The 15,758-nt window shown below is 37.4% G+C and overlaps 1 protein-coding gene across 1 annotated transcript in view; it reads left to right on the top strand.

Annotated features, from left to right (window-relative positions):
- LOC147400497 (1-acyl-sn-glycerol-3-phosphate acyltransferase PLS1-like) overlaps positions 1 to 15,758 on the top strand; it is a 36,778-nt gene that overhangs the window by 2,679 nt on the left and 18,341 nt on the right. The window contains exons 3-7 of the mRNA XM_086446197.1: positions 309 to 348; positions 421 to 494; positions 648 to 707; positions 1,548 to 1,625; positions 1,720 to 1,875. Of these exons, the coding sequence (XP_086302323.1) occupies positions 309 to 348; positions 421 to 494; positions 648 to 707; positions 1,548 to 1,625; positions 1,720 to 1,875 (408 nt within the window). The remainder of the gene's footprint in view (positions 1 to 308; positions 349 to 420; positions 495 to 647; positions 708 to 1,547; positions 1,626 to 1,719; positions 1,876 to 15,758) is intronic.

The following is a 15,758-nucleotide window of genomic DNA, read 5'->3' as shown; positions in this document are numbered from 1 at the left end:
ATGCCTTGGGATACACAAGAAAAAGACTTATGATTCTGCGTATCCCGAGGCAAATGATCTATGGTTCTGTGATGGGGGCGTAGGGGGCATCATATTATCACAACTCTTAAATTAAATGTTTGAAATTTAGAAAGGATTTTCTTTTGATGAAACATTCTTACCATTTTAACCATCTATTTAACCAAGAAACACTTTGTTGGCTTTCTATTCTACGAGTTCTGTGAGTATTTCTTATCTTTCTGACGATGTTTACTTAGTTCATTTACTAAGGAAACAGTCTTGAATAGAGGAGAATGTTTTCACTGCAGATCCAGCTTTACATGGATTCTGAAACTTTCCAATTAATGGGTAATTGTTGATCACATGTTTTTGCTTAGTAACACTTGTTCATATCATAACTAACAATGGAGAACTTTCCAGGTAAAGAACATGCGCTTTTCATATCAAATCACAGAAGTGACATTGATTGGCTTGTCGGATGGGTTTTAGCTCAGGTGCATGTCTTGTATTATTTGACCTTACAGCTTTACATACATGGATAAATAAATACCCACTTTTTCACATATCACATAAAAGTGACTTGAGATTCATGCTGTCGATGTCTTGCTTGACTTGCAATTGTTTTTTATCCATTTGACTTGTCACAGCGCTCGGGTTGCCTTGGTAGCTCATTGGCTATCATGAAGAAATCTTCAAAATTCCTTCCGGTGAGTTTCTGTATCTGGTACATATTTGTCCTGTTGAACAAGATGAAACATTTTTATCTGACTAGTTAAATTAATTTAAGATCTATATTTGAGCATCAAATTTGTATGGCATTGTTAATTTTGCAAATGTGACTCAGTCAATCAAGATATGGATTTACAGACTTTATTAAGAAATTGGTTAATTGGATTCATAGATAATTCTATGTAATCTTGCTTTGTATAACGTGGTTAATTCGTTGTATTTTTATATGTTTTGCTTATAAATAAAGAAATGACAAGTCATGTTCCAGCCTAGTAAATCCTGTCTGTTTGAATTTATTTTGAAAAATTGAATATTGAAGTTCTGGTTGGCCCTGTTACTAGTCAATGTAGGCACAATCTGGTTCTGACAAAATGATATGAAAAAGAAAGACATGTTCAAGGGTTCACCTATCCTCGTTATTTAATTCTATTGAGCAAGCCCATAATCTTTGAAATTATATTGGTTTTTTTTTTTCTGTCTCGTTCATCAGTAACCCTCCTTTTGACTTGGTTTTTCAGAGAGTTGTTTCATGTTCCCTGGTGGTTTTGTTTTCCAAATCAAATAAACTTTCCATTTTTTCGGAGTAAATTACCATACGTCCCTTGTGTGAATCTACTTATTAATAATAGACATATTCGAGTTATTTTTCTCTGGATACAAATGTCATTCTAGGCATGATGCAACACAGCCCTGGTTTATTTTTTTGTTGTTGAAGGTTTCGTCCAGATTTATTTATTAATGTAAATATTCTCTCAGGTGTTGGTGGGGTCTGAACTACTCTTTGATTTTGAGGTAAAAGATGTGGTTGATATGTGCAGGTCATTGGTTGGTCAATGTGGTTTTCTGAATACATCTTTTTGGAAAGAAGCTGGGCCAAGGATGAAAGCACGTTGAAGGTGATAATTTGTTAAAAACATTGGTGAGTGCACGTTTTTGGTTTCAGTCCACTTTTGTTAATTTATCTGAATTTTATTTTGTTTCATATTGCAGGGCCTTCAACGGCTGAAAGATTTCCCTCATCCTTTCTGGTTGGCTCTTTTTGTAGAGGGAACTCGCTTCACAAAGGCAAAGCTACTTGCAGCTCAAGAATATGCAGTTTCATTGGGGTTGCCTATGCCTAGAAATGTTTTAATTCCCCATACAAAGGTAAAATTAGTGTTGCATCAGTTCATAATAATAAAGTAACTAATGGTTTCTTAATTTTTCTACTTTCTTTAATTATATATATTTTTTCCAGTTTTTCATTGTACTTTTTTCGATGTCTAACAACCTTTTCTATTTAACTATAATTAGCTTAGTTCGGTATTGGTATGTTACAACCATAATATTAAATTTCAACATATTTCCACAAAATATACTAAAATATTTCCATTTGTCTAAGGTCCGATGCGAAAGTTAACTAGCAGTTTCTTTTTGTACATACTTCAGTGGAAGTCACCATTCATTTTGCGAAGTATGTTGATTAATAGTGAATTTTGTTACGAATCTTCTACCTAGCATGTTACCCCCATTCCAAAAACTTGTAGCTACACCTGTTTTCAGTCATAAAGTAATTTAATTTTTAACTTTTTTTTGATAAGTAGCATTTCATTCATAAAATAGAACCAGGTCAGTCGAGATGACCGACCTAGCAAGACCTTACAACAAGGAACTACTCATGAGGCATACAACAAATCCCATATTAAAAATAAAATCCTCGAAGAAAATTCCCCTATACTCCTTAAATACTTTGGACCAAAAGAAAATAAGACCCACAATGGATATTATTGTATCTCTACAATCTTTTTGTTTCCCTTCAAAGATACGTCTATTTCTCTCAAGCCAAACACCCCAATAGATTGTGAATGGTGTAATACTTCACAGCAGTCTCTTCGCGCCACCAAACGAATAACCAATTGACGACCAACAAGTAAAGAGTTCCTTTAATGTTTGAGGTAGGTAGTATATAACTCCATACAAATTCAAAAAATGTGCCCATATACCATGCGCAAACTTACAATGAAGAAGAAGATGATTCGATGATTGTCCATACATAACACATAACAACTCGCCCTGCACAAACCACGTCGCATAAAAAAATCCACCGTTTGAATCCTTCCTAAGGACGCCGTCCATGTGAAGAATGCAACTTTACTTGGTACTCTTGGACCCCAAATTGAAACATGAGGAAAAGAAATAGCTCCATTATCGCACAAGGAATGATAAAACGAACGCACCGAAAGCCTTCCATCCTTACTTGCCATCCACACTTTCTCATATTCCCTTCCCGTATGTAATTTGAAACGCGAAGTTCTATCTACTAATCTACCAACTTCTTCAATTTCCAAATTGTCGAGGCCTCTCCGAAACCCAAAATCCCATGCCCATTCTCCGTCTATGGATTGTCGGAGAGATGCAATTATGGAATACAAATTCGGAAATACCTCCATAAGTGGCTGGTTACCGCACCAAATATCTTCCCAAAATCTTACTTGGTTGCCTTGACCCATTATGAACTTGATTCTCAGATTGAATGGCCGTATGATCTTCAAGATGCCTTTCCACATCCCACACCCATGGGGATGTCTAGCTGACCTGCTTTCCCACCCTGTTCGTCTAGAGCCATATTTTCCTTCTATAACTTGTCTCCACAGGCTATTTACATCAGTCCCAAACTTCCAAAGTCATTTTCCCCTCAATGCCAAATTCATTGTTCCAAGTTTCCTAACTCCGAGGCCACCATACTTCTTTTCTGAGCAAACCTGTTTCCAACTCACTAGATGATGTTTTCTACTCCCATCTTTATCATGCTAAAGAAAGTTGCGAAATAGCTTATCTAGTCTTAGTTCCACACTTCGGGGCATTGAAAGTAAAGAAAGAAAATAAACTGGGATACTAGATAATACACTTTTTACCAAAGTCAATTTACCCCCCTTGGAAAGATAATTAGCTTGCCACGCCGCTAGTTTCCTCTTGATCCTTTCTACTATCGGATCCCAAATCGCCACCCTCCTATATGGTGCCCCCAACGGCATCCCCAAATAAAAAGAAAGTAAACTGCCCACTTTCCAACCCATCGAGGCCGCAAAAAGAGTGACACATCTAACCATGTCGACCGGAAATATCTTGCTTTTTCTCATATTTATTGGGATACCTGACACCGCTTCGAAGCAATAGAGCAATTCACTTAGTCTCCTTATCTGCTCTATAGAGTCATCTAAGAAAATTAGTGTATCATCTGTAAATTGAAGGTGTGAAACAATAACATTACCTACTCCTACTGAGAACCCCGAAAAGAATCCATTCGATGCCCCTTTCTCCATCATCTTCCCAAGCGTTTTTGCCACAATAATAAACAAGAAGGGGAATAAATGATCCCTTTGTCGAAGACCTCTAGTACTCCTAAAAAAGCCGTGGGGCGATCCATTCACCAAAATCGAGAAAGAGGGAGAGGACATGCATGTCATAACCCAGGATATCCATCTTCTACCAAAGCCCATTCTCCCTAGTATGTATTCCAAGAATTATCAACTGACGTGATCATAAGCCTTCTCAAGGTCCACCTTACAAACCACCCCTGCCTTGCCAGATTTCAATCTAGAATCGATACACTTGTTTGTTATTAAAACCCCATCGAGAATCTGCCTCCTTTTAATGAGCGCACTCTGATTGCCCCCTATTAACCCTTGGATAACTCCTTTTAATCTTTTTGCAAGGATGCTCGTGATAATTTTGTAACTAGTATTCACCAAATTGATTGGTCTTTGATCTTTGATATCTTCAGTCCCCTCCACTTTAGGTCTCAAAGCGATAAAAGTGCAATTAGAGTTGAGATCAAATACTCCATCTCTGAAGAATTCCTCAATTACCGCGATGAAATCACCTTTGATTATCTCCCAACAAGATTTATAGAATTTCACGGGAAAACCATCCGGCCCAGGAGCTTTATCACTCTTCATGCTTGAGATAATACCCCAAATCTCATATTCTTCAATGGGCTTTTCCAACCAATCATGTTGGAACTCATAAACTATCAAATTTTTAATTTTTTGTGATGCTTGATTTTCTGACATAGAGACGCTTCAAGAAACTAAAGATTTTGATCAAAATAATCAAAATTTAGTGAAGCAAATAAGGAAAACAAATAAAGAATAATAGAACACAGATTTACCTGCTTTAGCTGCTAATGTGGCAACCTACGTTAACGGGAGAAGAGGAGGAGAGATGTTTCATTCATTGAGTTAAAATGGAGATTACAGCAGAAATATATAATTACATAGGTTACTAATAATGGAGCAACCTATTTTAGTAATTACTTGATAGGCAAGGAAGTCCCATAGTGGGAACTTACTAAAATCGTGGTGTAGACACCCCATTTTCGCACTTGCCTGGTTAATCAATTTGTCAACCTGATTGCGACGGTTCGCAATGATGGATGAATATTCCAATGTTTTTGTTTGTTACTAGATATGTTTCATAAATTTGGATGAGGTATCTTAAATAAGCAAAACTTTAGAAACCACGCTATGCTAGGAAAATATGACCCAAAACGTAGAAATCATTATTCTTTAGACAAAAAGAAGCTTTACGAGAAAAATCACTAAAAAATGGTCAAATTACCAAAATACCCATAATCAAAACATCTATAGAGCCTACATTACACTTAGGAAAATCCTTTCGAACACATAAATCAACAAACTAAAACCAAATAAACCATTTCGCCAATTTTCACAAAATTTGACAAAATTACGAAAATGCCCTTCATAGGGTTCATGATCATTTCACATCAAAAATCCATAAATGACACAAACCGATACTCCCATTGAATTTCTTATAAAAAATCGATTCCAAAATATCCCAAAACGTCGAAAAACAACCTTGAAACGCAAAAGTCCTCTTCGGGGGCAAAATGGTAATTTCCAACCCTAAAAATTCAAAATTTCAAAATTAATAATTAAAACATTAACTAACGCAAGATGAAATCTTAATACATTGAATTAAAAATTTTAAACAATTAAAACTAATTAATTAAGCCCATGGGCCAAATATTAAGTAGTGGCCCATTTAAGTGGGAGCCCACCTGGCATTTATTAAAAGACCCCTCCATCTGGGGGTTCAAAGAATTAAAGATATAATTAGGGGGGTTTTCTAAAAAACTTAAAAAAATATATTCTTTTATCGTACGTAAGAATGGAAACCCTAATTCAAAACCCTAATTAAACAACTTAATCTTATCTAAAGGAAACCAAGTCAAACTAAAATGCTCTAAAAAAACTCTATAAATAGGAGCCTTCACAATCCAATTTTGCAGGTCAAGAGAAACCCTAGGAAAGAGAGGTTAGAAATACCTCCCAGCCTTCCCAAAACCCTTAATCCGAAGCCCCAATTCCCTACCTAACATCCAAACCCCACTTTTTGCTCAAAAAACACCTAGAACCCTCCAAAAACACTCAGAAACCCTTCAAAAAATACAAAAAAAAAAACTAGAAAATACTTAGATTTAGGAAGAGGATACCTCATTTTGGAGATCATAAGCGGATCTAGTGACGAATAAAAAGCAGGAAAACTCACACGAGAACGCTCTCTGCCAGCTCTAAGGGAACCAGTTGTCGCAATCACCCGGGTAAGTTAGATTTTTATTTTTTTAGGTCGTTTTTAGCAATGTAATAATTTTTGGGAAAAGTAGAGACCGGCGTTTGCTGAGCGGGATCGGTGCCTAACACCTTCCGATCTCGTAATGTGATCCCCGGACCCTTTCTTTTCATAGATTAGTACATTTTTCTGGTTTTGAGTCATGTTTCAGTTCCTATACCGCAAAACTAGGTGGCGACTCCCAAACCCAAAAAAGCGGATCCGCAACCCGCGGATCGATGGTGCTTTCACGTAATCAATTAAATACACCCACAAATAGCGATAAATCCCAACCAAATCAACCTACGAATAGCAACAAATCCTTCACAAATCTCTCTTCTCCACCAATACTCCTCCCAAGTTGGTGTGAAAATATCAATAGAGCCCAAAAATTGGTGAAAATATTTGCTAATTGTTGGCCACTGGGAACAAAGTGAGTACAAATAACATTGGCTTGCACGTTTTCTTGAACGAAGTGACAATCCACCTCAATATGTATAGTCCTCTCGTGATAAACTGGATTTGAAGCAATGTGTACTATAGCTTGATTGTCGCAAAACATTTGTGTTGATTGAGACAAACCAAAAGCTAAATCCTGCAACAAAGCTCGAAGCAAAATAACTTCACTAGTGGTTGAAGTCATTTCTTGATATTCTACTTCTGCAATTGAGCGCGCAACAACATTCGGTTTCTTACTCTTCCATGTTACCAAGTTACCTCCAAATAATATACAATACCCTATTGTAGATCTTCGATCAACTAGACACTCAACCCAATCAACATTAGTATATGCAGTAATGGAACTGTGCCCATTCTTACGCATCCATGTGCCTCTTCTTGGTGAACCCTTCAAATATTGCAAAATTCTATTGACAACATTCATGTGATTAACTCTTGGTGCATGCATAAATCTGTTGACAAAACTAACTGCACAAGAGATATCAGGCCGAGTAATAGTTAAATAAATTATTCTGCCAACTAATCTTTGAAATTGACCAATATCGGAAAATAATTCACCATCATCGTCAAGCTTACTACCACTGTCAGTAGGAGTGTCTGACGGTTTTACTCCCAATTTTCTAGTTTCTTGCAATAGGTCCAACACATTTTCATTGATTTAGAAACATACCTTTTTTTTTTGAGTAAGCATTTCTAAACCAAGAAAATACTTTAAAACTCCCAATATCGATCCTTGATTTGTTTAGGGATGCAACATGGGCGGGTTTGAGGATAAACCTAGGCTCTACCCAAGTGACAAAACCCTCAACCGAGCTCAACTCAACCTGACCATCGGGCCAGAATTCATTAACCCAAGCTCAACCCGAGCTTTAGCTTCTAAAATTGGGTTAGCCCAAGTTAGGTAATTTTTGGAATTTTAGGATGCTGCTTCTCTTCACTCCTTAGTCCTTAATGCAGTACCATTAATTAAATTACTCTTCATTTTCAAGAAATTTATGCATATTATATATGAACATATATAGCAATGGACTCAAATAGAAAGAAAAGCCCAAAAAAAAATATTTTTCCGTAGTTATAGGAAGAAATAATTAAAAAATACTTTAAAAATAAATAAAATTATATAACTAATATAAAAATATTTATATATTAGTATGTAGCTTCGGGTTCGGGTTGAGTTGGGTTGCCCGATCCCTCATCCCGAATTGAGGTGGGGTTGAGATCTTCCAACCCAGGCTCAACTCTTTTTCTACATAACTCAACCCAGGTTCTTCCATCAAATGGGTTGAGTCTAGGCCAACCTACCCAAGTTGCAGCCCTAGGTGTGTCCAATCTTATCACAATGATCACAGTTATAAGGCTCTTTTTTGCCTTTATTTCGATAAGAATTTTTTCTTTTTTCAGTACTAGGAGGCTTCTTTCTATCAACTTTCTCAACCACAGGAGCATTCGACTCGACTTTCTCGGATGAAGATTTTGGTTCAAAATTCTTACTTTTCTTTTAGGTTTCTTCCCATTGAATAATAGCACAAGTACTGGAAAATGAGGGAAGCATAGCATCCATTATAATATTACTCCTGATATTTTTGTATTCTGGCAACTGAGCAATGAAAATATTTTATCTTCTTCATCTCTTTTCAAAAGAATCTTCACATCAATAGTATGTGGATGATACATGTTTAATCCATCCCACGACCTTTTCATATTTCCAAGATGTTCAATGAATGCCTTTTCGCATTGTTGTGCTGCTATAATCTCAAGTTTGAGTTAAAAAATGCAAGTGGCATTATTTTGACTCCCATATAAATCTGCTATGAATCCCACAAATCCTTTTTAGATTCTGAGAAGGTATCAAATTGGGAATCCAAGATCTAACAAGTTGATCGCAAGAGATCCAATCTTCATAACCCGGATCAATAGATGCCGGACAATCTTTCATTCCATTGATGAAACCCAATTTTTTCTTGTCACCGAGAGTCAAAGTAGAAGAATTGCAGAATTGTCAAGTCTCTAATTAAGAGCTTGGCAGATATATATAATAATAAAAAAGGTGAATGGACATAAATGCCCTTGCATAGGTGAATGGACATTAATGTCCTTACACAGAAAAAAACATAGAAATAACATAATTAAACTACTACTATCTATTATTTTCTAATACTCCCCTTCAAGCTAGAGCAAATATATCAATTAAACCTAGCTTGATAAAATGAGAGTTAGAGATAGAAGGACCAACAGATTTTGTAAATATGTCGGCGAGCTGATCTGAAGAAGATACAAAGACTGTTTGAAGGGCACCAGACCGAACTTTCTCCCTGAGAAAGTGAACATCAACCTCTATATGCTTAGTTTGTTTATGAAGAACTGAGTCAGAAGCAAGCATGATAGCAGACTTGTTGTCGCAGAACAACGATGACGAACCCGAAGGAGGAAATCCCATTTCTAATAGTAAAGATTGAAGCCAAAGAAGCTCACATGTCCCAAGAGCTATAGCACGATACTCAGCTTCAGCGGAAGAGCGAGAGACAATACTGTGTTTTTTACTTTTCCACGACATAAGGTTACCTTTATGAAATGTATAGAGAGGTAGATTTCCTATCTGTAAGAGAGCCTGCACAGTCAGCATCAGTGAAACATGACAAATGTGGTTGAGCAGTGGATGAGTACAAAAGCCCAAGACCAGGATGTGACTTCAAGTAGCAAAGAATATGATGAACGGCTTCAAGATGAGATGTACGCGGAGCATGCATAAATTGACTGACTACACTAACTGCAAATGTCAAATCTGGTCTAGTGTTAGTCAAATAAATCAGACGACCTATAAGTCTCTGATAAGAAGCCAGATCAGATAATAGATCACCAGATTCGATATGAAGTCGATGATGATCCATAGGAGAAGAGGCAAGATGACAACCAAGTATAGTGGTATCCTAAAGAAGGTCCAATGTGTATTTGCACTGAGATAGCGAAATACTACGTCGAGAGCGAGCTACTTCTATCCCCAAGATGTAGTTTAGAGGACCCAAGTCCTTAACCTCAAAAGCACGACCCAATATCATCTTTACCCTGTTAATCCACTGTGCATCATCTCCTATCAGGATATTATCATCTACATACACTAGAACAATGTCACATCAACCATCCAATCCTCGATGAACAAAACAAGTATGATCTGAGTGGCATTTCGTAAACTCCATAGACAAAATAACTTTTGAAAAACGTTGAAACCAAGCTTGCGGGGACTGCTTCAGACCATACAGAGATTTTGAGAAGGCGGCATACCTTCCCACAATACTCCCCCTGAAGACGAAACCTAGGAGGGGGGTCCATATATATAACTTCAGTCAAATCACCGTTTAAGAAGGCGTTCTTCATATCGAGTTGGTGAAGGGACCATGAGTAACAAGCAGCTAAAGAGATAAGAAGATGAACAGTGGAAAGTTAGGTGACATGAGTAAAGGTGGCACCAAAATCCTTCCTTGGAGTCTGCGTAAATTCCTTAGCAACTAGTTGCCCCTTATATCGGTCAACAGTGCCATCTGCGAGGTATTTCACTATAAAGACCCATTTACAACTAACGGTTTGCTCCCTAGATGGAAGGGCAACAAGTTCCCATGTATTATTTTTCTATAAAGCATCCATTTCAACAATCATAGCTTTAGTCCATTGAGGATCTTGGAAAGCCTCTGACACAGACCGAAGAACTCGAATAGAATCAATGAGAGCAAGGTAGGCCTGATAAGAAGGAGAAAGACCCTGATAGAAAACAAACTGGACAATGGGATGATCAGTAACACACGCTCGCTTACCTTTGCGAAGAGCAATAGGCAAGTGAGAGTCAGAAACAAAAGGAATAGGAGTAGGTATAAGTGTAAGAATGTGAGATGATATACCTGAGTCCAAGGAGGAGGTTGGCCAGGGTGGAGATGGATGAGGGCGACGAGTGTAGACCTGAAGCTCCGACAAAGGTGAATAAAATATTGAAGAGGGTAGCATTATAGGTGATGGGTCCTGCGACGAAAAATGTTCCTGCAAAGTAGAAGTAGTACGAAAATATGGAATATTTTTAAAGAATGTAACATCAAGAAAATGTATGACACGGTGAGAAATTGGATCATAACACCGATACCCCTTGGACATAGTGGAATAACCCAAGAAGAAGCACCGAATGACTTTATCATCTAATTTAATACGAGTGGGAGTCCTATCTTGAACAAAGCATGTGCACTCAAAGACTCTAGGAGTAATGGGGAAGAGAGTGCAGTCGAGTTGAAGAACATGAAGAGGTACCTGTCCCCCTAAGGTGCAATTCGGAACGTAGTTAATAAGAAAAGCCACAGTTAGAACTATCATATTCCAATATGCCTTAAGAACATGCATGCCTCGAAGAAGATATCAGACTGTATTCATGAGATGACGATTCTTACGTTCCGTCACCCCATTCTACTCAGGAGTGTATGGACATGTCAACTGATGGAGTATACCATTCTCATAAAGATGGGAACGAATCCCATCCAAAATATATTCCCCCACATTATCTGATTTGAGAGATTTAACAAGAAAATTAACAAAAATAGCAAGCACCTCAGAACGAGAATGCATCAAATAAACCTAAGTGCAACGAGAATAATCATCTATAGATGTAACATAGTATCTATGACTATTAAATGTAGTAACATGGAAAGCTCCTAAACATCAAAATGAACTAAATCAAATATTGTATTAAACTGATGCATACGAGGAATATACGAGGTACGAGTGTGTTTAGAGAGTTCACACACAGCACTGAAATTTGTGCTCACTACAAGAAGTTTTTAAAGTAGGAAATAAAGAACACAAGTTCTGAAAATTGGCATGTCCTAAGCGAGCATGTCATAAATCTAAAGACTAAGATGAAAAAGTGTGACTCCCAGAAGATGGAAACACAGAAGCTAGAGCTGCAATCGATTGAGATCCAAACATGTACAACCCATCTTTCTCATACCCCTTGCCAAAAATCCTCCTCGAAGTCAGGTCCTGAAAAATACAGTGAGTAGGAAAAAAGGTTACAGAATAATTTAAAGATTTAGTAATGCTACTCACAAATAAAAAGTTAAGAGATAGGTGAGGGACATGAAGCACAGCGCTGAAAAAAATTAGGGGATAATGAGATAGTACCCTTGTTGTGGATAGGTGTAAGAGACCTATCAGCAAGACGAACCTCCCTATGAGCAGTAGGAAAAATAAAAGATGTAAAATGGCTAGACTCACCAGTCATGTGATTAGAGGCGCCATAATCAATTACCCATGTCAGAGGAGCAGAGCTAGATTGAGTAGCATGAAGTGCATAGGATGTACCTTGAGGTGTAATAACTGACGCAACAGTTGAGAATGAGGGAGTGTGAGCCTGGATCTGATCCCGTACAATGGCTGCAATCTGAGTCTGGAAATGTTGCAAATCGATGGTGTCAAGAGTCGCTTGAGAAACTGATGCAGACTCTACAGTAGCGGCACGAGGAGAAGGCTGCCCCATAGAAGATCTCAAAAGGTAGGGATAAAACTGAAAGCAACCGGTCTTCTCATGTCCAACCTTCCCACAATGGCTGCAAGTAAGGCCATTTACTTTATCATGTCCACGGTCTTCACGGGCTCGACTACCATGTCCTTGAGTACGAGAGTCAAAGAACCCTGAATTGGTTGCTAGAGCCATTTGATCTGTAGCTGGGGCAGAGATAATCCCAAGGGCCTGAAACTACACGGCGACGACGCTCATTACTATCAATGATCGCAAATGTCTCAAATAAAGATGGTAAAGGAGTGGTGTTAAGAATTTGTGTTCGAAGTATTTCAAACTCAGGGCGTAAACCCATGAGGAACTGGTATGTTTGATGTCAACCAATCCGCTTAACCATATAACCAACTGCTTTTGTAGACAACTCAGCCATAGACTCATAGTGCGAGAGCTCCTCCCAACGGGGCTGAAGGAAACCAAAGTAATCTGCCACACTCTGAGTGCCTTGGGTAGTTTGAACAATATCTTGATACAGCTCATAAATCCTTGAGTCATTCATAGTATACGCATATGTTTGAGTGAGGGCTGACCATAAAGAAGAGACAGTCTTATGGTACATGTACATGCTATAGATGCGCTGCTCCATAGAGTTAAATAACCATCCGAGAATGGTACAATTATCGATTTTCCATTGTTTAAATTTAGGATCACTGGGGGGTGACTTAAGGATGGTGCCCAATAACCAACCGGATTTACCTCTACTACCCAAATAAAGTTGCACAGACCGAAATCAGGACTGAAAGTTACGACTATCTAACAGAGCAGTAGTAATCTGTTGTGCAGAAGAATTTTCCCCAAGAGCAGTGTGGGAGTACTTTATCTCGTGAGTAGATGTCATGGCTTACGTTGCATAAGAAGTGACGGTACTAGTGGATTGAAGGGAGATCTCTTACAGGCGAAAATAAGGAGGGTTACCAAAGTAACAGACTTAACTGTCGAAAATCGAAGCCAGGAAGTCGTAGTTGCTATCGTTGATCCCACATAACACTATAGCTATTGTCTCAAGTGCTGAAGACCCCCCAAAGAGCTTTCCTCATTATCATAGGTCTCTAAAGGCACCCTAGGTGCTGTCATATAGGTCTCCCAAAGAGGTGTCTTTGCTGTCGTGGGTTGCTAAATAGTCCCAAAATGGATGCTACTATTGGTAGAGATCATAAAAAACTCTTTACTCACTGTCGTGGGTCTCTTAAGGCACCCTAGGTGCTGTCGTAGGCCTTCCAAAGAGATTTCCCTATTGTCGTAAGTTGCTAAACAACAACCAAATAGTTGTTGTTGATGTTAGAGATCACAAACTGCCCTTTACTCATTGTCGTGGGTCTTTAAGGAACCCTAGGTGCTGTCATAGGCCCCCCAAATAGGTCTCCTTGCTGTCGAAAGTTACTAAACAACACCTAGATAGTTTTTGTCGTCGCAAATCACAGATAGTCCTACGGTCCCTGTTGCAAGATTTGTAGACCTAAAACAAATATTCTGTCTTGCTGCCGCAGGTTGCAAAACAACTATTTTGTTGTCACAGATCACAACCATTTGTTGTCACAGATCACAACCAGGCTTTGTAGCCACTATTGTAAGTCCCTAAAGGCACCCTAGGTGCTGTTGCACGCCTCCACAGGCTGCAGTGCTGTTATCGCAGACAAAAAACAGGGACCCAACAGTCCAGCCAATGGGCTAACGATGAACAAACTAGGGTATGAAACACAGTGCAGAGAGTTATCGCAGCATGTGATCAAAACCCTAGTAAAAAGAGGGAAAAATAAAAAATAACCCTCGAAGGGGAGACTACTTGACGAGGCTGTTTTAGATTAGTTGATTTTCTATAAAGTGGAGGAGAGAAGAAGAGAAAAAAAAACGGTGAAAAAGATTGAAGGAGAACCAAGAGAGGAATTCTAATGGCTCTGATACCAAGAAGAATTGCAGAATTTTCAAGTCTCTAATTAAGAGCTTGGCAAATATATATAATAATAAAAAAGGTGAATGGACATAAATGTCCTTGCATAGAAATAACAGAATTAGACTACTACTATCTACTATTTTCCAATAAAAGTTACAACCCTCGACCAAGGGACATAGTTAGTACCATTCAAGAGAACCAATGAAAGCTTCCAGTGAGGATTATCATCTGATTCATCCGTTGACAAAGAGTAAACACACAGAGCAGATTCAATCAAAAACGAATTGAAGCAGAACTACCATGCTCTAATACCATGAAGCAAATAAGAAAAAAAACATAAAAAAGAATAGAACACACATATTTTTGTGCTTCAACTGCTAATGTAGCAACCTACGTGCACGGGAGAGGAGGAGGAGGAGGAGGAGGGATGTTTTATTCGTTGAGTTACAATGGAGATTGCAACATAAATATATAATTACATAGGTTACGAATGATGGAGCAACCTATTTTTGCAATTACTTGATAGGCAAGGCAAGTCCCATAGTGGGAACTTACTAAAATCGTGGTCAATCAAATCAACCCACGAGTAGCAACAAATCCTTTAGAAATCTCTCTTCTCCACCAACATTTAGGTACTAAAATGCAAAATTTTGAGAAAATATTTTAATGAATTGTAAATTCTGACAAAATATTCTTTGTTGACAAAATTATTCCAAAGGTATTGATAAAATTTATATTGCTTGTAGTAAGGACATGTAAATTACGCATAATAATACAGTCACTAATAAAAAAATTTCATCTACATTCAATCATTAGTATAAATGAATTGGAATTAGTGAGGTATCTATATTATATTATTTTGATGTATTTTGAGTGTAATAGTATGTTTATGAAATAATGCACATTTAATCGTCCATGTTCTAACTAGTTTAATACAGTAATGTTTTTTTCATACATATTTAAAAAATAAAAAATAAAATAATGCATGAGTATAATATTTAATAGTTTGTTCATTAAGCAATTGTTTTACCTATTAAGGTGTAACTAGTTAATATGATATTGTTATTCTCATTTCCATGTAGAACATTGTTGCCTTTTATTCTCATTCTTTTAAATACTTGCGTGTACCTGTAATGGAGTGTTGTTGATTTTCATTTCTACAACATTATATATATAATATTTTATTGTGTTATTGTGACTTATGAGATGCAATGCATGTTTTATCATTTCCTTCAATTTCAATGAGCATTCTTCAATGTTTCCATCATTTTCATGAAAACTATGTTAATTTCTACACTGACCAAATTATTCCCACTTCCAGGCTTTACCGAAATTGAAATTTAATATCTTGCTTGCAATTATAAATGATATTTCTCAAAATAAATAAAAAAATTATATAATCCCAAAAAGTCGTTGCTTTATTGAGCGTATAGTAGACATTAGTTTTTTTTTTTCTAACTCTTGTAATTATTGGTTATGTTCTTTTTCTTTTCTTTTTTCACCTTATTTGCGTTGATACCT

This window comes from Akebia trifoliata, chromosome 6 (assembly GCF_017979445.1).
Source record: "Akebia trifoliata isolate Shusen 1 chromosome 6, ASM1797944v1, whole genome shotgun sequence".
NCBI classification, from domain to species: domain Eukaryota; kingdom Viridiplantae; phylum Streptophyta; class Magnoliopsida; order Ranunculales; family Lardizabalaceae; genus Akebia; species Akebia trifoliata.
This window is presented reverse-complemented; position numbering and strand designations above follow the sequence as displayed.